The sequence below is a fragment of the Haemorhous mexicanus genome, chromosome 12, assembly GCF_027477595.1.
Source record: "Haemorhous mexicanus isolate bHaeMex1 chromosome 12, bHaeMex1.pri, whole genome shotgun sequence".
NCBI lineage: Eukaryota > Metazoa > Chordata > Aves > Passeriformes > Fringillidae > Haemorhous > Haemorhous mexicanus.
In genome coordinates, this window is record NC_082352.1 from 20,876,789 (window position 1) to 20,902,609 (window position 25,821).

At 45.4% G+C, this 25,821-nt stretch overlaps 1 protein-coding gene across 1 annotated transcript in view; it reads left to right on the plus strand.

Moving 5' to 3' along the window:
• The first annotated feature begins 5,533 nt into the window (after nt 1-5,533).
• BANP (BTG3 associated nuclear protein) overlaps nt 5,534-25,821 on the plus strand; it is a 109,966-nt gene continuing 89,678 nt past the window's right edge. The window contains exons 1-4 of the mRNA XM_059857495.1: nt 5,534-5,630; nt 16,325-16,466; nt 17,283-17,377; nt 18,556-18,755. Coding sequence (XP_059713478.1) covers nt 16,397-16,466; nt 17,283-17,377; nt 18,556-18,755 — 365 coding nt within the window. The 5' untranslated portion in view covers nt 5,534-5,630; nt 16,325-16,396. The remainder of the gene's footprint in view (nt 5,631-16,324; nt 16,467-17,282; nt 17,378-18,555; nt 18,756-25,821) is intronic.

Here is a 25,821-nt window from a genome sequence, read left to right on the forward strand (position 1 = left end):
AAATCTTTTCAATGGTTTTGATTTGTGTTCTGTTGGGGTTTTTTACCTATTTTTAATAAACTGGTGTTTTGAATTAGAAACTTTTTGGTGATATTTTCATGAAACATCTGCCTGTCTGCCGTCTCTTATCACAGGGTGTCAGGGCAGGGCTCAGGGAATCCTTTTTGGTAGCCTGAAGTGGCCAGCTGAGCTGTGATATTTATTATTCCAAACCCTCCTGCTTAGCAGAGTCTTTCTTCCTTGTCATTTATTCCCTGAGCTGCTGGCATTGCCTGTATTGTCAGCTCTGAGTTCTGCCCAAAGAACTGAAACATCAACTGTTCTTCATCATTGGGTAATGTGGGTGAGGAGTGTGACTGCACACAATGAAAATGGCCTTCTTTTTCTTCACAGAAATGAAACGAGGGAAAATTTAGTATTTTCTTGCTGTCACCCATTTGACTTTTGCTGTCAGTGCCTCCAGACTGAGCAGAGAGGATCAATAACTGGTTGTCTTTTTTTTTTTTTTTTTTTTTTTTACTAGAGCATTGCCAGTACTTGGTTGTTTTTATATTACCATTGTTCAGATTAATTGTGTTATATGCAGAGGGAAAATCACCTCCTCACTGCAGTGTGTCCAAGGAATCTGATCCCCAGGCATCCTGCTTGGAAGGCTGTCCCTGCCCTAGTGTTGTAGGTCAAACCCAGTAATTCAGCAAAAAATACAGTGTTGCAGCTTTACTGTAATTAGATATCATGGAAGTGAATTAATAATGAACATTTTCCTCACCTAATTATTGTCTAATTGGGAGGACACTCAGTCAAGTTGTGGGAAGCTGCCTGGGAGTTTTGCTGCTGAGGAGTGGAAACCTCTATGGAGTGACTAACAATGTCACTTAGTGCAGGTTCCCCACAGGGCCAGGCCATCCCTGGGGGCCTTTGCCCTTCATTTCCCTGAGGATTGGCTCACACTTCCCATGGCAGATTTTACTTGAGGGAAGCTTTTTTTTTGATGTCCACATTTTGCTGGGACACTTCATCCAGCTGAGCTCAGAGGCCTGGGAACCACCTCTGCTTCTCATCCTCTCTCTTGCATTGGAGTCCCCAGTCAGGACAGAACATTCCAGATTTGTCCCCATGAGTGCTGAGCAGGGGGAATTCCTGAGAAGTGCTGGGAATTTCTGTCTGATACAGCTCATGGACCTTCATCCCTGCCAGGGAGCACTCCAGGATCTACTGGAGAACACCTGGAATGGGAGAAAAACTTTGTCTCCAGAGCTTTGCAGTGCCCAGGCTGTAGGGAAATGCAGGATTTCACCATCCCAAGGGTTGGAATTTGCCTCCGGACGAGGTTCTGGCTGACCTGGATTGCCCTGAAGAGCAGCCCTGCCCTCCTGCCTCTGCCACGTGGAGCTGTGTGGAAATGTGCTCAGGGACATTCTGCCACCCTGGCCACAGCTGGACATCTCCACTCAGTTTATTTCACCTCTCACACCTGAAATGTTGGAGTTACAAATAATTTTGGACGTGTTGAAATGGATGCATATCCAGAACGAGGAGATGGTGAAATTCTGCTTAGAATCATAGAAGGATAAAATCCTCTAAAATCTGTAGGTGGAATGAATCCCCCTCAGGCTTTGATAATTCCCCAAAAATACTCAGACGATAATAGTACCTGACCAAATAAATGTGGTCTGGGGCAAACCTGAGCAGAGCTGGGCAAATCTCAGCTGTGTGGGGGAGGTAAAAGGGCAGAGAAGAAGAGAGATCTTCTTCTGGATTCTTCTTCTTCTCTTCTCCCACAGGCTCTGTGAGAGATCCTGAAAGATCCCAGCCAGGCAAAGTGTAAACACAGGGCTTGTGCCAGGGGCATATTTCTTGAAGGGAAGGAGCCTCCCATCATTTGGGTTTTTTTCCCAGGATGTGTCCAGGGAGATGGAGGAGTCTGTAAATAAATAAAAGAACATCGAGATCGTGCCTGACCCTTCTCACCTTGTTCCTCAGACTGGCAGAAGTGACCCTACAGGACTATGGAGTTTGACCAGACAGGTGGCAAAACGTGCCTCAATGTTTCTGTCTCTGCTGAGGGGATTCAGGGCCTTTTCTTCCATCCCTGTTCATGAAAATCAGGCATATTTTCATTGAATAAAACGGAGTTTACTCTGCAGAAACCAGAATGGGATCAGAGTGTTGATACAGAGGTAGCTGAAGTAGGTCCAGGAGCAAAACCCCCTTGATGCTGCCCTGTTTTCTGTTACAAACCACAGAACAATTCTGAGGGGATTGAAAATGGATGTGGCAGCTGAAAATTAAATTATGAGCTCCTCCTTATATGCTGCTACAGCACATTTACAAACAGTATCAATATTCTCTTGTTTGAAGAGTATTTTATGTAACTTTTCCTGAAGCATCACTGTCACAATATAGGACATGCTGTGTTCATAAGGCTGGGTTTTTTCCCTTTCCAGTTACGAGAGATATTCCAGAGAAAATTAATAAACCCAAACAGAAAGAAATGAATAAACAAAAGAGCTTCAAGTACTCTTTTTACTTGGATGTAATTGGGGATTTTATCCTTAGGAAACAAAATTATTCTTCCAGCAAATACTCTGGACTGACTTCTGTGTCCTGCTCGCATCTTCTCCATCCCTTTTTTCCATGTCCTCATGCTCAGCACTGGGGATAATTATGGATGTCTGTCACTTGTTTAAACAAAAGCTTTGTTTGGCAACCTTTCTCTTTCTGCTGCAACTGCAAAATTGTGTGCACAGTGTGTTAATTTTTTACCTTTGATGCTTTGGGAAGGGTTTTTTTCCCCTAATAAAAAAAAAAGGAAACCAATGAATGAGATCCCAATCTCTCCTGATCCACACAAAACCTGTGAAAGCAGCAACTTCCTTAGAAAACAATAGTAAATGAATGCTGAAACCAGGGTGAAATAAGCTGGATACTTCCTGGAAGCAAATTACTCCTCATAACATGGCAAAACACAGACATAAAATGCAAGAAACTGAAAAAAAGAGCATGAAAATGTGAGGAAATAGAACAACAAAGAAATTCTTTGTTTTATTTGGGACAACAGACCAACAGGGCAACAGGGGGTATTTTCTCCTGTAAAATTAAAAAATTAAATTATATATTAGCAGCCTGAAGTTCTCAGTTGCTTTTATATGAGGACAGGAAATTAAGAATGGATTTGATGCAGGCAGTTGAGCAAATTATCATGGTTTAAATGAGAATAAACCTTCCAGTGTATCAAGTTCTTGGCATTTGCTCATAGGCAGACTTGTCCCAGGGTAAAGTGAAGCCCTCATTCACTAAATGGGGATTACATTGAATTCCTTTCAATTAGAGCAGAAATAGTCACGGGAGCTCAGTTTTGGCAGCAGCTGAAGCTCAGGAGATTGTGAAGCACAGGAAGCAATTACCCTTTGGTCAGTCACTCATTGGTACTGGGAATCAAAGACTAAAAAGCCAAATCTGCCCTTCAGATTGAGCAGAAAGATCCTTTTCCTCCTGCTGCTTCCCAGTGTTTCCAGTCAGACTTTGTGCTGCATGAAGTGTTTGTCATTTCTGGCTGTGCAGTCTCAAGTGAACACAGGGCAAACCATGATAAAGGAGACTTTCTATGATTGATTGGTGTCATCCATAATTTTAGAAAGAAATGCCTCCTGGTTTGGAAAAAAATCCAAACTCATTGCTCTGGTTAAGAGGGAAAAACTCTTCTGAGGGGTGAGGTAATTGTGAATTTTCAGCTGCTGGATCAGAGCGGACTGGCAGGAGGAGGTGCTGCAGCCTCCCTTGGGATAAGTTGTTTTATTTGTTTATTCTGCTGTTATCTCTGATCACAGTCACAGACATCAGTTGGATCCCGCCAGTATTTCCTGCAGTTAATCTGAGCTAAATTAACTTTGGGTAAGTACCATAACTGGTTTATGAGAATGAAGGATTTATGTTTGTGTTGGGAAACGATTCATGGCTCTCCAGAGGAGAAACACCTCACACCTCCAGCAAACAGGAGTTCATCATCTTTGGGATGGCAATATTATGAAAATATGAGAAAACAGGGCAGCTTTTATATCGGGCTGGTTTAGGATGGCAAAAGCTTTTACCAGCATCTCCCACAGCAGCTGGAACACGGATATTTGTATCCCTGGTTTTCCAGCTGGGACCTGCAATTGCTTGAGTCCAGCAGAAACTCTTTAGCAAAACTGTTGCAGGGCAAATCAGTGCAGCAAAGCGTGAAATAATCCAGTGTGAAAAGTCAGATTCTAAGTAGTTTAACCTTTGAACTGCCTAATGTGCTTGTGAAGGGGGAGAACACGGTAAATAAATCAACAGGCTCAGCTGAGCACTCCCAAACCTGCACGAGGGAGCAATTTCCCAACACACCAGGCCTGCAGGTGTCTGGAGAACCACTTACAGCTGAGCCAGAGTGGATTCAGATGTGTGACATGGCACTGGAGAACCCCATTAGGCATCTTATTTAGGAAATTTTATTTGTCTCATTTAAGGAATGTTTTAGTGCAGAAATCTGAAAGCTGCTGGCTATGGTGAAGCTGAAAAGTGAAGTGTGGTTGGTCTTTATTGGGCAGCACGGTGCTACACAAAGACATAAAATTGTCTAATCTTTGTCCTCTTTCAGAGCCATTTGCACACACTTCCTCCGTGCTTCTTTTTTGGGGCTTTTTGCATATTTTTATCATTCCCAGAAGGTTCATGGGGCGTTCCCCACCTTCGCCAGCCCTCCTGTTCTCACGGCACACACGGGAGTGACAGAGGAGCGAGGCTGGGGAGCCAATTTAGCAAATTCCCACTGCTGCCAGCTGGCACGGTGACATCCAGCTCATCCCAGCTCCCAGGCCAGGAGCTGTTGGGGAAGGAGCAGATGATGGGAAAGGTGGGAATGATTTTGGAGGTGCAGATTCCTGTTGCATCTGCCAGCTCTGCTGGCCGAGTGCTGCGGACATTGAGGGGCTGGAGCGTGTGCAGGGAAGGGAACAGAGCTGGGAAGGGGATGGAGAATCCTCAGGGAGCTGAGGGGGCTCAGCCTGGAGCAAAGGAGGCTCAGGGGGGCCCTCCTGGCTCTGCACAGCTCCTGCCAGGAGGGGACAGGGCCCAGGAACAGCAGGAGAGGGAACAGCCTCAGGCTGGGCATGGGCAGGCTCAGGTCGGACAGCAGCAGGAATTTCCCCATGGAAAGGGGGGGGTCAGGGATGGGAACTGCCCAGGGAGGGTTGGAGTGCCCATCCCTGGGGGTGTCCCGGGAATTCCTGAGGTGGCACTCAGTGCTCTGGGCAGGGACCAGGTGGGGATGGGCCACAGCTGGGACCCGATGATCCCGGAGCTCTTTCCCACCCTCAGTGATCCTGTGATTCGGTGATTCCCTGACTACACTTCCCGGCCCGCCCCGCGCCACCCGCGCGTACTACAGGTCCCGGCGTGCTCCTGCGGGGGCGCGCGCGCTGCCCTCTGGGACTCGTAGTCCGGTCCCCGCTGCGGCGCCTCGGCGGGGAAGGGCGGGGGCATCGCGCGCGCGGGCGCGGCGCGTGCGCGGCGCGGGGCCCCGGGCCGGATCTCTCGCGAGGAAGGACGCCATTATCGCAGCCGCCGCACAAAACACCACGAGAACTCGGCGCCCGCCTCACACGGTAACGCGGCGCCCCGCGGGCGGGAGCCTCCGCTACCCGGCCACCCCCGGCCGCCCGCACGGCCCCGCACGGGGACACCGAGCACACACCGCGCACACACCCCGCACCCGCCGGGCTCCCCGGGCCGCGAGCCGGCGGGGAGGGAGCGGCCGAGGCGGGGGGGCCGCGCGCCCCTCTCCGCCTCCCCCCATCGCTCTCATGGGGGTCGCCCGTGGTTCGATATCGGGGAGAAAGTCCTCCCGGTGAGGGCGCTGAGGCCCCGCCACGGGGTGCCCGGAGAAGCTGGGGCTGCCCCTGGATTCCTGGCAGTGCCCAAGGCCAGGCTGGACAGGGCTCGGAGCAGCCTGGGATGGTGGAAGGTGTCCCTGCCATGGCAGGGTGGAACGGGATGAGCTTTGAGGTCCCTTCCACCCGAAGGTTTGGCTCTTCCCCGCTCCGGGGCTCACCCCTTGCCGGGCTCCCCAGTGCTGGGTTCGGTGTCCCGCTGTCCCCCCGGGATGTGTTTGGAGCCGGGCGAGGCTCGGGCTGGGCTGGGAGCGCTCCTCCGTGCCCTGCCCTGGTGCAGCAGGGTGACAGGGGTTTCCACGTCCATGGCAGGTTGGTGTTCTCTGTCCTCTTCATACCAGGCAGCTGTTTGACATTGAGTGCTTTCCATGGGATATTGAGCCGGAATTCTTCCCTGTGCGGGTGCTGAGGCTCTGGCACAGCTTTCCCTGGAGCTGCCCCTGCATCCCTGGCAGTGCCCAAGGCCAGGCTGGACAGGGCTTGGAGCAGCCTGGGATGGTGGAAGGTGTCCCTGCCGTGGCAGGGGTAGAACGAGATGAGCTTTAAAGTCCCTTCCCACCCAAACTATTCCAGGATTATGTCAACACACTCGGTATCCCTATACCCTTATTTGCAATTCAAGTGTTGCCTCCTTTTTCTCTCCCCCCCCCGCTCACCCCCGCTTTTATTTTTTTTTTTTGTTTTATTTTTAAATCCATCCACAGTGGCAAGTTTTGTACTTCACCAAATATAGTCATTTTATCCTGCAATGGCACGGATAGTTTATGGATCAGTTTATTTTTGGAGCTCTCCAGGGAAGACTTTTTGAAGTAAACAAGAGTTATTAGCAACTGAGAGATTGCTTTGGTGGAAGCAGCTTTCAAGTGGTATTTTGGAGTGATTTTTGGTACTTTCTTGCCTTGTGTGTGAGGTTACCTGAGGTGTGGTCCCCTACAGATACCTAGATACCAAGATTTCAAGAGGCAAACTTGACATTGATACAACTTTACATAGTTCAACCACGATTTTAAAATACCAAAAAAAAAGTGTCGGAATTTCATAGCAGTGGCTCTCGAAACAGAGGGTTTTCTCTGTTAGGGAGCTTTTGTATATATAATTATGTATATTTTAAGTAGTTGTTTATACAAATGCACCAGAATAACAAGACTTTGATTCTGAAACCCTGAGCAAATTTTCCCATCAATAAATGGAAGTAGTTCCATTTTCAGTAATAGATGTTAAGAAGAAAGATTAATTAACTTACTGAGAGAAGAAAAAGTTGGAGGTTGGATTTGGGAAACATTCCATCTTCTGCAGAGGACAAACATTTTAGAACTTTGTTTTTTCACTTTATCATCTCTTCTGCATCTGGGTTTTCTGAGTCACCCAGCCATGTGAAAGTTGTGTGGTTCCAGAGCAGGTGTTAATTAAGGTTCCTTTTAAGAACTAATTGATTAATAACATCCAGAGTCATTTAATAAAACCATTAAGGGTGTGGTGCTAATTAGCAGTGCTCACAGCTGCAGCTTCCAGAGGCACCTGCTCCAAGAAATAAGTGTGGAAAAGGCTCCTTTCCTGCCTGTGCTGCTTTTACCATCTTCTTCCTGGAATTTTGGGCAGTCGGGTGAGGAAAAATGAGCTTTTAGTCACAGCTCAGAGCTGCTGATTGTGGATTTACTTTGGCTTGGGAAGGAGTTGGGGTGTCCCACGGGATTCACACCCCGGGAATTCCAGGGTGTTCTCCTGTTTGCCAGGACTTGAGTTTGCCTCTGGTTTTTCTCTTGAGCTTCCCCCTCACCTCGTAAAGCCTTTTAGGTTTATTGTGCCAGAATTCCAGGGTTTTCCTTTATTTTATCAGAATTCCAGGGTTTTCCTTTATTTTGTCAGAATTTCCAGGGTTTTCATCCCTTTCCTTGAAGGATCCCTGGAATTGGAGTTGCTGGGATTGAGCCACTTGTAGGAGGAGACAGAGCAAAGCCAGTGGTTGGATTTAGAACCACAAAATGTCTTTGTATGCAGAACTTTATCAATAAAATTTTGGTCACAGGTTGATTTCCTTTAGTTTGAAACTCCACATTTAGTTATTGACAGTTGAAATAATCTTATTTTCTTTCTTATCCATATCGTTGAAAGGCTAATCACCTTTTTTTTTTCTTTCCCAAGTAAAATAAAAGGAATAAAATGTCTTCACAGTCACATAAACCACTTGTTTCCTTGCAGGTTTAGGTTTTTAAAGGTGCTGGAAAATAGTGAATTTTGCAAGCAGTTAGACTGAAAAACATACAAAAGGTTTAACTTCATCACACCCTTGGCATGTGGGACTTGAAATAAAATAATTTCTGGTGGTGTCTGTTGAACAGAATCATTTGATGTTGCTTCCTGTTTGTAACCCCTGACTTAGAGCACTTAAGGGAAAAATATATTCAGTTCAAAGCTCTGAAAATCTGAGTTTTACCATGGAGAAGAAAGGAGGGAGTTGATGGCAGTGGGGAGTTCCCCTTCCCATCCCTGCTCCTCAGGTACAAACCAACCTGATCCTCTCCAGGGCCCTCTGAGCTGAGCTTTGGGGAGTTTAAAGCTGAATTTAGTTGGGAATTTTCTTTTGACTACAGGGAGGGGAGCTGCCAAGCCAGGATCAGGTGGTGTAGATGAAAATTTCAAATTTGGAGGCAAGATGGGAGGTTGGGCTGTGCTCCAGGGACAGGAGGAAAGAGAACGGCCTCAGCCTGGGCCAGGGCAGGCTCAGGTTGGACAGCAGCAGGAATTTCCCCATGGAAAGGGGGGTCAGGGATGGGAACTGCCCAGGGAGGGTTGGAGTGCCCATCCCTGGAGGTGTCCCAGGAATTCCTGAGGTGGCACTCAGTGCTCTGGGCTGGGACCAGGTGGGGATGGGGCACAGCTGGGTGAACTCCATGATCCCAGAGCTCTTTTCCACCCTCAATAATCCTATGAAAATATTTCAGATTTTGAATAACTGCTCAATTCATGTTTCCCTGCTGAAATGATGCTCTTCAGTTTATCATCTTTTTTTTTTTTTTTTTTTTGCAAGAATTTGAAAATCCTGCTCTCTGTGTTATAAAGCAAAGCAGTGCTAAGGTCTGGTTTGGCAGCTGGAGTGGTTTCTTTTCCTTGATGCCTGCAGCAGGAAAATCCATTAGAAGTCTTTGCAGTGAGCAGGTTGTATTTGCTGTTGGCTTTCCTGCTTTTTTGTAGTAGCAGCAGCCTGTGCCAACACCGGGGGCTGTCCTTGTCTGCATTGCTGGATCAGGAACTTTTTCCAGTGTATTGAGGACTAGCAATGCACATATTAGGAAAAAAAAAGAGAAAAAACTGTCAATTATTATTATTGTTCTCTTTTGTTCCTAAAGTTAAGCTGGCAGGCCAAGAGAGAATGACCCTAGAGCAGGAGGGATAAGTTGGATATTGGGAATGAATTCCTCCCTGTGGGTGGGGAGCCCTGGCACAGATTCCCAGAGAATTGTGGCTGTCCCTGGGCCCTTGGCACTGCCCAAGGCCAGGCTGGACACTGGGGCTTGGAGCAGCCTGGGTGGTGGAAGGTCGATGAAATTAATCCTGGAAGTTTGAATTTCCTGGAGTGATGGAATACCCTGAGCTGGAAGGACCCACAGGGTTCCTCCAGTCCAGGACATCCCCAAATTCCCACCCTGGGCATCCCTGGCAGGGCTCTCCAACCTCTTCTGCAGCTCTGGCAGCCCCTGGGCAGTGCCCAGCACCCTCTGGGGGGAGAACCTTTCCCTGATCTCCAACCTAAACCACCCTGCAAGTCCTTGCAGGATTTTTGGAGCTGTTCCCAATAAAAATCCTCCATCTAGTGGCTGAAAACAAGAAAACAAGGGGATGGGATTTGCTCTCTGGGCAGGTCTGCTCTCACATTTGCTGCTTTTCAGCAAGCTCTCCAAATAGTGCCTGGTGTGAATGATCCCTGTCGGGAGTAATCCCACCAGGACCCGGAATTCCAGCCCCTGCCTTCGGGCCGCAGTCTGCAAGCACTTAGCTCCTTGCCCGGGGTGGCTGCTGAGTTCCCGGGATTAAGTGCTGTCAGCTGAATTCGGGCTCTGTCAGGGTGTGCAGGCACCTGGAAGCCGAGCTGGGCCACGTGTGAACATTTCCTGCCCAGCTCCTGGGGAATAATCCCATCCAGGCCGTGCCAGGGGGGCTGGCACATGGCAGCAGGGTTTGGACAAGATCCACAGGGAATTGGGGCTGGAATTCCTGCTCTGTGTGACCACCCACTGCCATTCCTCGTGCCTGGGAGGACACTGGGAAGCAGGGAAGGCATTCCTGGGTTATTTGTGGGGTGTTGTGTTAGGATTGGTGCCAGGGTTAGAGGAGTTGGGAAAAGACATCCAAGCAAAACAGTGCCTGGTACCAGGTGGAACAAAAAAAAAAAAAAAAAAAACCTGAAAAGTAAATATTTCTGAAAGCAAAACAATAAACCAACAATAATAATGTCAGCTTTTGTGGTAATACTTGGGAATTTCTGCCTCCCTGGGAGGTTTTCCACTCCAGAAGGTTTCCAGCTCCTTTATTCCTGGAGCAACTGTTTCCTTTTTTTGGTTGCTAGCTGAATTTTGCCACTTGCACTGGAGTCCATCACCATAATACCTCTGTGAGTGATATTTATTTGATATATCCATCTCCAGAATGTTGTGGCTGGTGTCCTGGTTTTCCCAGACAGGGAATGTTTCTGTCATTTTTTGGGGGGAAAACAGACATTTTCCCTAATCTTTGGCTGAATCAAAGCTGCTTGTCTACTATTACACTCATTTTTAAGCTGTTAAACTGAAATGTTTGTGTGGTTTCACTATGAAATTTAATTGAAACACAATGTTTTTCCTTGCCTTTTAAGGTGGATTGAGGATAAGGGTGACAGCCAAACAGATGCTGAGAAAAATTGTTCTCCTTTGTAGTTTTGGGTAGTGAGAAGGAAGTGTAAATCTGATCTCTTCCTCCTAAAATGAGTTTTAATTCACATTGTGATGGGCTGCAGAGAGCTGGGGCTCAAAGGAGGCTCTTGGATTTATGGTGCTTTCAGCTCTGCATGCTCTTAAATTGTTGCTTTTTATTGTGTTCCATTTGCACTGGTGTGGCTTTTTTGGGAATTGGGAATTGGTGCAGGAAGGCTCCGTTCCAGCTGCCAGCCAAGGTGATTTTATCATGGAGGAGAAGCCAGGCTCTGGGTTAGAGAATTGCTGAAAGTCACAGAGAGACTGAAATGGGAATTGTTGTGTCCTGAGCTTTGTAACTCCTGGGAGTAACTTCATGTGTGGAATTATCCCCTCATTCCCAGCTGGGTCCTTGGAGCTGCTCCAGAGGTTGTTCCCCAGGACCCTCCAGGGGGTCACAGCTGTGCCAGGGGGTTGGAGCCTCCAGAGGGGGATTCTTCTTCCTGGAGACCTTCCAGGGACAGTCCTGTGCTGTTCTTGGGCTGCTGCTTTGCTGGGATGCCACAGTTTGTTCCCAGGTGGAGTTAAATGGGGGTGATCCCTTGCCCAGGGACAGCTCAGTTCTCCTCTGGGCTGTTTCCCTGCAGGGATGAGACCTCAGGGATTCAAATAAAAACTGAATTAATGAGTATTTTGTCCTCTGCATCTCCCCTGGAGAGCATGGATTGTGTTTATACCATCATCCCTGTGCAGCTTGAGGTCATTTCTCTGCTCCTGGAGATCAGCCCTGGCCTGTGCTGCCTTTGTTCCTGTCACTGGGCTGGGCTTTGTGTTCCCCTGCTGTGGAACACCTTGGGAAGTCTCACTACATCAGAGGTTTTGCAGGATCACCTTTGGCTCAGAAAAATGGGCTGCTGGGCTCAATTAATTAATTACATTCATTCGAGGGGAATGGTTTTCCATGGACAGGGGCAGGGAGAGATGGGATGTTGGGAAGCAATGAGGGTGGTGAGGCCCTGGAGTGATTTCCCAGAGCAGCTGAGACTGCCCCTGATCCCTGGCAGTGCCCAGGGCCAGGCTGGACAGGGCTGGGAGAGCCTGGGACACTGGGAGGTGTCCCTGGGCTGGAATGGGGTGATCCTCAAGGGCCCTTCCCACCCCAACAATTCCATGATTCCAAATGTGGTTGGATGAAGATTTTTGGAACAGAAATTCCGTATTTGAGCAGTGCCTTGAATCGATTAGAGGGAAGAGTGGAATGAAGAGGAAGAACATTTGAGGCTCTGGGCTGGGCAGAGGGAAATGGCATTTCCCAGCTTTTCCCACATTTGCCACAGGTCAAGTTGGAATCTGAGGGAAGATTTTCATTTATCAATAGCACTGGGAAATGTCCAGGAGAGCTCAGCTGCTCCAGCCAGAGCAGTGCAATTCCACCTTCCAAGCAGAGCTTTGGAATGTGTTTGGGTTTTTTAAAAGACGGTGTTTACCCTTGCTAATTAATATGAGAGAAGGTTTCTGGTCTGTGCATGTTCTCCTGTGTTAACAAGGCCTTGGATGGGTTTGATTATCCACTTTGGAATGCTGCCCCGTGACCAGGGAAAGCCATCAGATATTTCAGTAAATAGCTTTGTTTACAAGGGACTGTTCAGAAGAATTATTCAGAATTAATGTTTTAAAATAGATTAATTAAATTACATTAAACTTGTGTGTGGAAAAGCTAATCTGGAATTCAGGTGAATTTAATCTAGTTGCTTACAAATATTAATTTACTTAATTAAACAAAGGCTGATTGAATTCTGTGTTGAGTGTATCAATTCTGAGTAAGAGTATTGGCAGAGATATTTAATGTAATTTATCTAATCAGCTTTATATTTATATCTTTAGTTGTCTGTGATGAGTTTTTTTTGAGTATTCCAGTACTGGAGCCACTTCCAGGCAAGTGCTTACAGGGGTGCTCAAGACGTGTTGCTCCCATTTTTAAGGGAAAATGAAATAATTTTTAGTTGTAGTTTCATTTATCCAGCAGGAGCAAGTGTCTGCTGGGATTATTGGGTAAGAGGAACAAAGTGGGGTCTGGCCTGGGGTGGGGAAAGGTGGGGCAGTGGAAGAGCTGCTCTGGTAATGGGCTGTAAGAGCTCTGAGGGGTTAGAGCACCTGGGATTTCACAGAATTGGTTATTGAGGCTGGGAAGGAGCTCTGGGATCACCCAGCTGTGCCCCATCCCCACCTTGTCCCCAGCCCAGAGCACTGAGTGCCACCTCAGGAATTCCCGGGACACCTCCAGGGATGGGCACTCCAACCCTCCCTGGGCAGTTCCCATCCCTGACCCCCCTTTCCATGGGGAAATTCCTGCTGCTGTCCGACCTGAGCCTGCCCTGGCCCAGCCTGAGGCCGTTCCCTCTCCTCCTGTCCGTCCCTGCTCCTGGGACCTGTTCCCTCCTGGCAGGAGCTGTGCAGAGCCAGGAGGGCCCCCCTGAGCCTCCTTTGCTCCAGGCTGAGCCCTCTCAGCTCCCTCAGGATTCTCCAACCCCTTCCCAGCTCCATTCCCTTCCCTGGACATGCTCCAGCCCCTCCAGGTCTGTCTTGGAGGGGCCCAAACCTGACCACAACTCCAGATGTGACCTCAGCCGTGCCCAGCACAGGGGACAGTCCCTGCCCTGGGGCTGTGGCCATGCCAGGGCTGGTGGCAGCCAGGTGTCAGTGGCCTCTTGCCCACCTGGCACACCTGGGCTCCTGTGCAGCCCCTGTCCCCAGCATCCCCAGTCCCTTCCCAGCTTTCCAGCCTGGAGCTCCAGGGGTTGTTGTGACCCAAGGGCCCTGTGGAACCTCATGGATCCAGGCTGGCCCCTTTGGTGGCACCCAGGGAATTGGGAGTGGAGGGGGGAGGAAATCCCTCCAGGACACACCATAACCTGTTCCTGACTTTCAGAGTTAGAGGAGGCCCTGGAATTCTCTGGGAGAATCCAGAAGTGCAGCACAGGTCCACCAAAAGCACTGGGCTGGAATTGGTGTGAGCCTGGCTGGCCAGGAACTCCTTTAATGGAATATTTTCCACTGCCTGGTAGAACCTTCCTTCCTCTCCCAGACAGGGGCAAAGTGACCATAAAATACTCCTGTGTTGATCCAACTTCCATGTGCTGCTTGGGGAGGAGAAGTGGGCACGTTCCTTGGCCCTGCTGTGGTTTATCCCCAGCTTCCTGGCTTTCTGTTAATATTTCTTTTTTATAACTGAAAATTTGTTCCTGGGAATAGTTCAGCACTGGTGGCCTAATGCCAATGTACATACACTTAATTTAGATTTAATGGGGACTAGAGTTTCAGACAGAAGTTGGAAAAAAGGGGGAATATAGAGGAAATTTCAAGAAAATGAGTGTTTTACGTGAGGAAAACTGGTAAATACTTCACTGAGTAAAGTACATGGAAACCATAATGGCAAAGTTACTCTGAATTCGTTGACTGAAGCTTTTTGAAGCTGATAAACTCCTCTAACTCTCATCCTGTTCAATTTGATTAGGCTTTTCCCCTTGGTTCTAAAACAAGGTCAGCCCACCAGTAAAACTCACTGTTAGAAATGGAAATGGTGAATTTGGGAGAGGGACACTTTATCCAAGGTGTGAGAACTGCAGTGGCTGCAGCTTCCTTGGACTTTTCTAATCCCCAGGGCCAATAACAAATTCATTTGTTATTTGGTTTGTATTTATTTGTTTCCCCCATATGCCTTGATCCAGGATGGCAGCAGAAGGGAATTTTGTCCTGGCTTTGAAAAGCCAGAATTGTGGCTGATTTCTTCCAAGTTGTGTCTGACTTAGTGAGATTAGAATAAAATTCATTTAAATTGAAGTCAATACTGATGTTATGAACACACATTCTCTGTGTGTGCTGTAGCTGCTCTGCCAGTTGTAGGTTGGTGGTTGTGCCCTTGTTTCAAGGGTCTGGGACAGAACATTTGGGTATTCCTGAGGTGAAGCTCAGCACTTTCAGCCTGTGTCCTGTGAGAGGTGGACAGTGGGTGTTGGAAATCATTTGAAGAAAAATTGAATTTAGTGGTTTTTTAATTTAATTTTGAAGGCACATGGGTTGGATCGTGAGTTGTGCAGGGCCAGGGGTTGGATCATCCATGTGGGTCCCTTCAAACTCAGGATTTTTGGTGCTAAATATGTGAAGTATGAAAGTGGATTTTTACATTATCACAATTTAATTGCAATACAATTATTGCAATTCCTTCAGAGGAGAAATTTGTTGCTATGAGAGGTTTCAATGCGACACGTGCAGCATCAGAGAGTCCTGTGATAACCAAGTGAATTACTGTAAATGAGAAGCTTTTTAACAGTTCTGATTTGTTCTAATTTGGCCTTTTTTAGTGCCTGCAGTGGTGGATGTGTCCCCTGGAGCCGAGGGCAGGGCTCTCCTGGTGCAGGCCATGTGTGACAGGATGGAACAGCACAGCTGCTTTGTTCTGCTCAGCCTGGCTGGGCACCAGGACTTCTCAGAAATGGCAAATTTCACTTGCCAAAATGGCATCCACAAGCACGGAAGGACTGCCAGGGATTTTGGGCTTGCTGCCACGCTCTGTGCTGCCCCAAAAGTCTTTCACCATGAGCAGAATTTCAAGTGACTCAGTGCTGGCAGTGCTGGTATTTTGGGTAAACAGTTTGGGGATGTGGGGAGGCCTCCTCAGAATCCTTCTCTAGGTTGTGTTGCTCTCCTAAAAATTTATCCTCTCCAAGTTCTGGCCTGATGGATTTCTCGGGCTCAAGTGGAAGAGGAAAATCATTGTGCATAGTTGGATTTGATTCCATGTCCGTGTTAATGGATGAATGATCATTTCCATCAGTAAATCTCCATTTATCTCTCCAGTGTTTTTTACTCCAGGTTAAAAAAGGAAAAAAGAAAAATCCACTGATCTCTCGGTATTCCTTGTCCAGCCCTTTGTAAACAGGGAGAAAGCACAGCTAGGAGAGGTTGCAGTGATTTTATTTCATTTTTACAGGTTGAAGGGTTCTCTTAAAACACTAATAAATAACCTGGACTGAGAATTCCAGGGGAGCAAGGCTGAGAAATATTTTGACTTTAAAATCAGAACCATATCCTGAAAAAGGTTTCATCAGAGCTGAACTGTAGAAAAACCAGGCAAGTTCATCTTGAAGAAAAAAAGTCAAGTTTTGCTTTAGTTGTAACAAGATGTGAGGAAACTCCTGGTTCTCACTGAGTTTAGGAAGATTTTAGAGGCCTGTTAAGATTCAGAATTTGCAGTTCTTGCAAATCTGGTGTGGATTGGAGCTTTGTGAGCTTTGAGAGTGTGAACCTGAAAGTTCTCCTCATCCCTGGGAATGTGCAAGGAAAGCTTCAGCTCCTGCCTCAGCCCTGGGGCAGGGAGGTTCCTCCTGCAGGGCTGCAGAGCTGAGCTCTGGGTGCCCCTGGATAACTCAATCTCTCAATAAAAGGAGAGTGAAAAGCTGAAGGTGTTGGTGCTGTCTGAGATGTTTCACAAATGTTAACCCTGTCCTTGCTGCTGTTTTGCAGGAGTGCATGCCTGGGCCAGCTCTGCCCTGGGGAGCTGCAGTGGTGCCTGAGGGGTTTTGCTGCAGGTTCTGAATGATGTCAGAGCAGGATTTGGCAGATGTGGTTCAGATTGCTGTGGAGGACCTGACTCCTGATAATCCAGGTGGGAAGAGATTTCCAGCAGTGCTCGTGAACTGGAAATCACTGCTGAGCTTTTCTTTAAAATACAAGCCAGGGTTTTATTCCAAAAGGTGCTTTTGAAGCCCAGATCCCATGATTTCCAGAGCTCCACTTGTCTATCTCCACACCCTTTAGATCAGATTATTTTATTTATTTCACTTTTCTCTTACAGGCTTTATTACCTGTTTGTTTTTTGTGCAGGGGCAGACTAACCCCAAAACCAGTGAAATATTCCTGCAGTCTTGTTTTTCTCCATGGTTTAGGCTTTTCCTCCAATGGGAGCTGTTCCCCATCCATTAGGAATTGGTTTATGTGTAAGACACTTTGTCTCATCCATTATTAAAATTCTTTGGACAGTCAAATTGAAGAACACTTGTGAAAGCAAGTATTTGGATATCACTTGCTCAGAAATTGACTTCCTGAGTGAAAATCTTTATTGAGATGTTGGTCCTCTGTGGCTATTGTAAGTAAAAACAGTAATGGAAATGAGAGACACAGGCCAAAAAACTGCTTTTCTGATACAAAATGGAAAAGTCACTCAGAAATGGTCCCAAAGAGTTGGAGGAGAAGCTGGGACCTGCCAGTCCTTCAAAAGTCTTGGCTTGGTAGAGGAACTCAAACCTGGTCCCATCAGCACTGTCAGAGATTTGAAACCCCAAGCAAGTGTCAAATAACACATTAAATATCTTAATTAAATTTATGTGCTTTTGTTTTCTCCACTTACTGTATTTTTAATTTGAGCTTTGTCCTCTCAGGCTCTAAACTCTGGCAATGCAAAAACTTTTTGTTTCCTTTGCAGTTGTGTTGGAGAACCATGAGGTGGCAGATGATGATGTGGAACCTGCCCTGAAACGTCAGAGGATAGAAATCAACTGCCAGGATCCCTCCATTAAGGTTATTTAATGCTCTTTTCTGGGTTTCAGTTTAGGGGAAGTTATTACAAGAATGCAAAATAAACTTGATATCTAATGCTGGAATTATTCTGGTAGATACTTGTGCATTTTTGGGCACAAATTTTAAAATCTGGATAATTTTCTAATTTTCAAGTGTAGAATTAGTAGCAAGAATTTCAGATTTAATGTAAAATATCACCAGAATTAATTCCACTGCCCCAAAACTTCAGAACTGGGACATCTTTTGATAAAGTAAATGAAGTTGACCAAGAACATGAACTTGGGGATGTATTTGTGTTACAATTTGTAGATACTTTCAGCATGTTTGAAGGTGTTATTTGATGCTAACTGCGTTCTCCTGATAGATAATTCACATTTAATTCTGGCTCAGGAGCTCAGGAGTCACCCTGCTGGGATTTAGGGTTGGTTTTTGCCCTGGAGTGTGAGTACCTGATGAGTATTTCAGTGCCACAGACACTGTCCTGTGTAATTCTGTATTTTTGGGGTGATCCCAAGAGCTGGAGCTGTGTGAAGGAGGGGGTTGGGGTGCTCAGTGACTGCAGAGCCACAAGATGGCACAGCTGCTGTTTGCAAAGCACACAGAGTGCAGCTCTTCCCTCTAATGGCCTGTTTTCCCAGGAGAACCCAAGTGGAATATGTTTTCTTTTCAAAAAGATTGCTTAGCAAAACAGATTTTATTTATTTGCTTTTCTTGATTTGCTGTTCAGCAGGAAGCTGAAGTGAGTGACATTAATTGTCTCTGAGATTTTGTGTGGTGATACAATTTCCACTGCAATTTATCTGTTTGGGCAGGAAAAAAACTTACTAACTGTATCCAGGAGGATGCATCCAGAGATTTATAATCCTTTTGTTTTCACATGTGGGCTGCAAGGCTTTGGCAAGTCATTAGAAATGATTTTGCAGTGGATGAAATCATCCTGACAAAGTGCTTAGGTGAAAATGGCTTTGGCTGAGCTGCTTTTGGCTCCCAAATAAAGATCTGGAAGAATGTGAGCCTGCTGAAACGCTCCTGGATGTCATCAGGGGTGGATTTTGTCACTAGACAGGCTGTGAGTTCCTTTAGGATTGCTTCCCAGTCACGTTTGTCTGGAGCTTCCTCAGGAGTGGGGATAAACTCGGAGTGCTCAGTGCGGGTTCTTCTCTCTCCCTCCCCCCCAGTCGTTCCTGTACTCCATCAACCAGACCATATGCCTGAGGCTGGACAGCATCGAGGCCAAGCTGCTGGCCCTGGAGGCCACCTGCAAATCCCTGGAGGAGAAGCTGGACCTGGTCATGAACAAGCAGCACAGCCCCATCCAGGTGCCCATGGTGGCCGGGTCCCCGCTGGGCGCCACCCAGACCTGCAATAAAGTCCGATGGTAAGGACACAGCACTGCCCACTGCCCTGGAACCCCCAAATCCAGGAGCTGGCCATTCCTGCTCCCTGTGCAGCTGGCAAGAGGCTGCTGGTGGAGGTAGAGTTCATTTATCTTCTTGAAGGTAATTTTTGTAGCAGTTTTGTGATGTTACTCAGAAGCAGACGCTGGTCCAGGGACGGTTTGCAGCTCTTCCCACATTTCATCCTGACTTAAACCAGACTCCTTCATCCATCCCCTGGAAAAGCCTCAGCAGCTCTTTCAGACAGGTTTTTGAGACTTGCTCTGCTTTTATTTATAGCTGTTTTGACTTAATGAGTTCATCATCATTCTAATTGCTTCTCATTTTACTTCTCTTCACCAGAGGTACAATGGACTGTGTTTTATGAGCTTGTTTGCTAAAGAATCCTGCTAGAAAAAGATCTCTGCTTATTTTGGAGTTAGAAGCTGGAGGTGGAAAATCTGTTGAATAATCTAATGCACTTTGCTTAAAGAGCAGGCTTGACCTGCAGTCCCTTTGTGTCTCACTCCCCTAATGTGGTTTTAAATACCTAAATCTTGATGTGTCTGTCATCTTATCATCGAGGTGATCCCAGCCAGAGAAATCTGCTTAACAAAAGACTCTCTTCTCTAACACTTCTTCCTCCTTTTTCATTTTTTTATAGCTGGAAAAGACTTCATACTGCTCTGAATAACTACTTTTTACTCTCCATTACAAAGGTGTGCAGGCATTTAATTTTTCTTTTAAGCAGGTGCTGTGTCTGCTTTTACCTCTGCTTTTGAGGGCTTCCTACACTGAAAAGATAAATTATGGCTGAGTTGTGTAATAACAGAAACAAAGTACATGCAGTAAGGACTTGGATCACAGAGGAAGCAACCAGAGTTTTACACCAGGGCTTTTGCTAAATACTCTTTTCTCAATAATTGTTTCTTCAAGAGCCTTTGTGAAATCTTGGCTGAATTTTTTGTCATTAATTTAGAGATCTCCAAGTTCTTGTGCACGAGCTGTGCTTTTTGCTGTGGTTTGTGCACAAAAGGCTTCAGAAACCTTTTCAGGAACCCACGGCCCCTTTGGGACCCTATTAATTCATGCTCAGTGAATGCTTTCCTCTGTAAATTGTACTGTTTTGAGTTTCTGGAGGGATTTGTCAGACCTGAGCTGCTCGGTTTGGTTTGGTTTGTTTTTAAATCTCTGCAGCCATCAGAAATCTGTCCTGGCTGTTGATGGTGCTTCATCTTTTGGTTTGGGTTACAGATTTTTGCTGACAGCTCCTCAGCCAATCTGACCATCATTTAGATAGAAGTCTTGAAGAAAGCAGGAATCTCTGCCCCAAATATTTGTTGCTGTTGGTCTGAAGTTGCACATTATCGGAGGTGTGATGCCAGGAGAGCACTGAGGGCTTTTTGTTCTGGAGCAGACTGTGGCCTCTGGGACTCGAGAGAAAATAGGGCTGGATGTGTTGAATTTGGCACTGGGGATGCTCCATTTGCACAGGGACAGAATGTTTCCCTGAATTCCCTGTCTTTCATCCATAAATCCCTTTATCACTTGTTGATTGTTTCCAATTAGAGGCTGTTCCATTGTACCAGCTCTGTATCCTTCCCTCTTCCCCATCCATCACAGAAGGCAGAGCTTCCCATAAGTCTGGGATAGGCATTTTCAGATCCTCCACAGGAATGGGATTCTCCAGCCTCCTTCTCCTCCTCCTGCCACCAAGCTCATGCTGGGTTTGCTGCTGTAACAAAAAGTTGTGGTTATTAGAGGCTGTCAGGGAAGATGGTGCTGCACTGCCAGGAGAGCAGCTCTTGGGAAAAAATGGGAATAAATCCAGTAAATACCTCAGGACTGGTTGTTCATAATTTCATGGGTTGGGCCACAGAATTGTTGCTTTTCCACATGCATCACGGTATGTGCTGTGGCATGTGCTGTGACACCCCTGGAAGTGCCCAAGGCCAGGCTGGAGGTGTTCAGATGTAAATGAAGAAAATTCAAAGGTAAATGGAGCTCAGGTGTTTTCCTGGACCTATTTTTTTTCACTACAGGTGAAAAACAGACCACAAGCATCTGGTTCTGTTCCATATGTTATTTGTGGGTAATTGACAAAAAGTATAGAGATAAAAACATTTATATTTTTGTCTTTAATGAGAGTGGGACAGTAGAAAATGGAACTGTAGATTAATTGCACTCATTTAATGAGCCAAAATCCATCCTGGTGTCCTTGAACAAAACTCATTGGGGGTTGAACATTGGCTAATTAATGTGGCTAATTAATCCTCAGATGCAGTTTTGCACCAGATGGGATGTTTGGATTTGCTGTGTTTTTGTAGGTGTGGATCGTTGAAATGTTTGTTTTACCACTGAATTTAATCAGCAGAACAATTTAATTGAATTTGGAGAACACGACCTGTCCACCCACTTTGCAGTGTGCCATTTGGCAAAGCCTGCTGGCTCCACATCCCCCAGATTCCAGAGCTGTGCTTCTGCTCATTGTTTCCTTGTTTACAAGTGGGTTTGGGGTCGAAAAATGCAAAATTGAGAGTTGAGACGATCTTCAATGAGGTTGTAAAGCAGAGAATGTGGTGTGGAATGAATTGTAGAGGGACTGTTCTAGATTTAGCAAAAATACTTTTGCTTCGCCATAAAACCTTTAGGAAAACAAACAAACCTAAAGAAATATAATCAAGGTATTGGTGTATAAACCCTAAAATAGCCAGAATTCTATTTTTAAAATTTATATATATCTATATATTTATTCTTTCTGTGAGTTACAAACCCCTTGGCCAACCTAATTGCATTTTTATCAGGAGGATTTTTACTGATTATAATAAACTATCCCACTATGCTAATCCAGACTTCTAGAAGAAATAATAATTCCTCAGCCCTTATCAGTGAGCAGTGGCTGCTGAGTCTCTTCCCTGTGTTCACTGCAGTTGATATTATAACTCATTAGGGGATGTAAACCACTTTATATCCTTTTATTTCACTCAGTGATAAATAAATTAACATTGGGAACCTTCAGGATTTTTGCTGGTTTTAACTCAATTTAAGAGCTAATTGTTCCTTCTCGGAATTGCTTCTGAAGACCCTGAATTTGCAGGAAGATTTTAATTGATTTATTTGGGAACAAAGCATGGATTGAGGAGCAGAGGATCAGGCAGGGTGAAGGGTTTCTTTTCAAGGTGCAGGTCCATGAATCAGCCTGGAACAACATTTCCCTGGCAGCAGATTGAGCCCTGGAGACAGCTCAGCAGTGCTGGGGCTGAGAGGGAGTCAGATACAGTCAGAAATTTGGGGTGAGCTGTCAAGGTTTGATTTGGAGAAGCTTTGGAGTTGCCCAGGTTTGCAGGAGATTGTGCAGGAATCCAGGTTTATTTCTCCTTTATTTATCTTTGGCCTTTCCTGGGGCCCCACCCAGCAGCAAATGTGCAAAAAAGAGAATTTTGGGAGGCCTGGACATGACCACAGCTGGACTTTTGTCCTTGGTGGGACGGAGGAGTTCCCAACCTTTCCCTGTCAGCAGGCTCCGAGAGCAAATGTTTATTTGGAATTCCATAAATAATTGCAAACAATTCTTGAGAATATTTGAGTCCTGGGGTCACAGCTGGGATTCTCCCAGGTGGAATTCTGGGGCTGTTTTCCTGGAGGGTGGAGGAGGAAGGGGCTGCAGGAGAATGGCACAATTGTTGGGGGTCTGTTCTCACCACGTTCATTTTGGTTACACTCCCAGTGGGGAAACAGAGTCAACCCTGACAATGAGAAAATCATCAATTAAAAAATCCTGCTTAGAATCACAAGATTTTTAAAGAGTACAGAAGACGTGGAAGCAAAATTTGGATATTTTTGAGTAAAATAATTTGGTAAAGTGAAATTTCAGTTTAGGGGGTGAGAATTTGAATGGTTTTTCATCATTTCATGGATTGGGCCACAGAATTGTTGCTTTTCCAGCCTTTTGAGTGCCCTGTTTTCAGTTCTGATAAAGAGATCAAGGGGTTTCCACACATCATTTGTGTATGAACACTCTGTTTTTGAGTTTGTGAATTGTGTTTTCTGCGGTTTTGGACGTGAGGGAAGTCAGTGTTTGTCACCTTCCTGCCAGCTCTGAGCAGTGCTCCAGCCTGCAGGAATTGCTGTGCCTTGGGATGTGTGGTGAAAACCCCAAATTCCTTCTTGAGGTGTAGTAGAGAAGTTTCTCTGAAAATTACAGTTCTGTCCTGCATTCAAAAATGGAGTTTATAAACAGAACAAATGAAATAAAGGCATTATTAGATTATCTGTCAGCTCATCTTGCTTTATCCAGAGTTCTGTTCTTTCTTTGGCTGTGGAAAAAAATAAAAAATCCTCCCAAAACTTGACATCTTTAACTGCTTGAAAAACACAACAGTGCTTTCCAAAATCTCCTAATTTGTCACAAAACTTGTCAGCCTCAACCTCTTGAGGTTCAATTTTATTTTGCTTTCCTGGCCACGTGGATTTCATGGAGAAGATTTCAGTGATCTGTTTGATTTATCAGCAACACCAGTTGATTATTGAAAATAAGGGCTGGGATTTTTATGAATTCCAAATTCCCCCAGGATTAGGAGGAAGTGGCATCTTGCATTAATCAGCTCCCACAGCAGAGTTCTTGGGGAATTTCACATTCCAGGAGTGTTGCACTCAGATATTGGGGAGCCAAGGGCCCAGGAATTTGTGGATAAATTGGAGGCAGTGTCTGGCTTGCAGCGTTTCAGGGGAGAGGGAAAGGTCAGTCATGGAATCAAACCAACAATTTACCATGCTCCTTTCAGCTGGGTTTTGCAGAGTTCAGTAATTCCTGCATGGCTGGGGTGGAATTAATTTCTACAACTTCTCAGACTGACCAAGATTTGAACTGTGGATTCCTTCTCCCCACTGCAGTTTTTCTCAAGTTAATGGTTTCTGATGAAATATCATTTCTGAGAGTCCAATAATTCAACTGAGAGCTGAGCAAGTAGCAGCTGATGATTTAGGGCTGAGAAAAGGATGGAAAAAGTGTGGTTTGGATCTTTTTAATTGCACTGGTGCTGTTTCAAAAGTGCCTGTCAGGCTTAAACCACCAAAATGAACTTTTACAAAGAGGTGGATTTGAATTCTTAAAGAGAATTGACACTGAAAATGAGATTGTAGGTGATGAAGCTCCTTCATGTTTCAGATGTGTTACCTGGTTGGATATTTTACTTTTTTTGCTAGGAAATTGGGCGTTTTCCTATTAACTTAGCTCAGGATAAATGTGAAACCCTTTAATCTGGGAGGTTTGCAGGATTGCTGTTCACTCTTGGCCACGTGTGGATAAACAGTTTATTTATTGCCACTCAGCTGGAACACTTGCTTTGGGTCAGAGACCTCAGGGAATGCTTTTAGTTCCATTTGGAATCAGCCTCCTTTCATTGTAAGGGTTCTGGGAAGGGAAAAAAAGAGAAATACGTGGGAATCCAACAGGATTTGGGTTTAGACACAGATTAGGGGGACATTTACCACTCTAATTACTGTCTAAGAACATTTAAAATCAATTACAACATATTAAAATGTGGGTTAAGCTTGCCAAATCCCTTTGATGAGATGAATTCCAGGGAAAGCAGAACATTGAATTCCATGGCTCCATGAGCACAGCCAGGAATATTATTATTATTATTGAATATATAACAATAAATATATTAATAATATCAATATTATTACTATATAGTAATATACAATATATTAGAATAGATATATTAGATATTATTATTCTTCTTCCAGGAATAAATTGAAAGGTGCAGGAAGTGGAATTTGGTTCAGGCCTTTGTAAGACTCATCTTTGCTTTCTGCCTAAAGAAGCAATTAAAAATGATTCTATTTAATAAAAGTGGGCAGGTTTTTACCTCATGGATGTTGCAAATTGTGATCATGTTTAGTGAAACTCGACAAATCTTTATCAGTGTGAAGCAGAGTGCTGGGCTGTGAAAGCCTGTGTTACACCCAATAGATTTCATTCATTGAGCAGACAGTAAACAGAAGGGGGCAGAAAAGCCTTATTTATTTATCCTTTTTGGGTTCCAGCCTGGCAGAATTTTAATATTTTGAGTGATACAGTCAGTGGGAATTTGAAAATCCAGCAGTAAAAGCAGACCCTGGAAACTTTTCCTGTAGGTTGGGGAGTTAATTCTGCCAGTGCCAGAAAATGAATGGAGAGGAGGTGATCAATTAGTGATTAAAGGGACAAGGTTTGGAAATGACAGGGATTTAGGGGTGTCCCAGGATAATTTGTGTACCAGTTTAGAGCAGTTTAAAACACCAGTAATTTTATTTTTAAAAATTCAAAAACTGCCAGTCTTGCTTTTGGAAAATCATATAATAATTGAAATTTAGAGTAATTTAAACCACTTGAGTTTGAAAAAGAAATAATTTATTTCTTTCAGTGGGTTTGGAGGGCTGCAGTTTACTTGAAGCAGGATGGAAAGGAGGGATTCCCAAGGATGAGCCACCCTAAAAGGTTGGAATTGCTGATCCTGGAGGTCTTTTCCACCCTGTGTGGCTCCAGAACCTCTCCCAGTCTTGCTGAGGTTGGAGCCCCTGTTCCATCTGCGTTCCTTGGCAGCAGCTGCCACTTAACTGCTGCATTTCCACCCCTAAAAACCCCTAAAACCCCTTGGAATGTCTTTCCAAACAGCATTTCCCCCCTTTTTTTAGGAACTGTACATTTTTGCATATCTTGAGCTCCATCTCTTTGTTCCATGAGCAGGAAATCTGCTCCCAATAACTCCTGAAATTGTGTTTATCATAGCAAGGGAAAAGCAGGATTTCTTTAGGGTGCCCTCAGGGGATCTGGAAATTTGAGATTTAATCCCTAATTTCCTTCCAAGCATCCTTGGAATGGCTGGAAAATGTCTGTGGTGGTGGCAAGGGCACAGAGCTGGCTGGGAATTAGGAAAAGCAGGAAAAGCAGAATTCCCTGGTGGGAATTATTTACAAACCCCCAGAAAGAGCTCAGGGGTGTTTGCAGGAACCTGATATTCTATACTTTGGTTACCTGGTGATCAGTGAGACTTCATTTCCTGTAATTAATATTTTGAAACC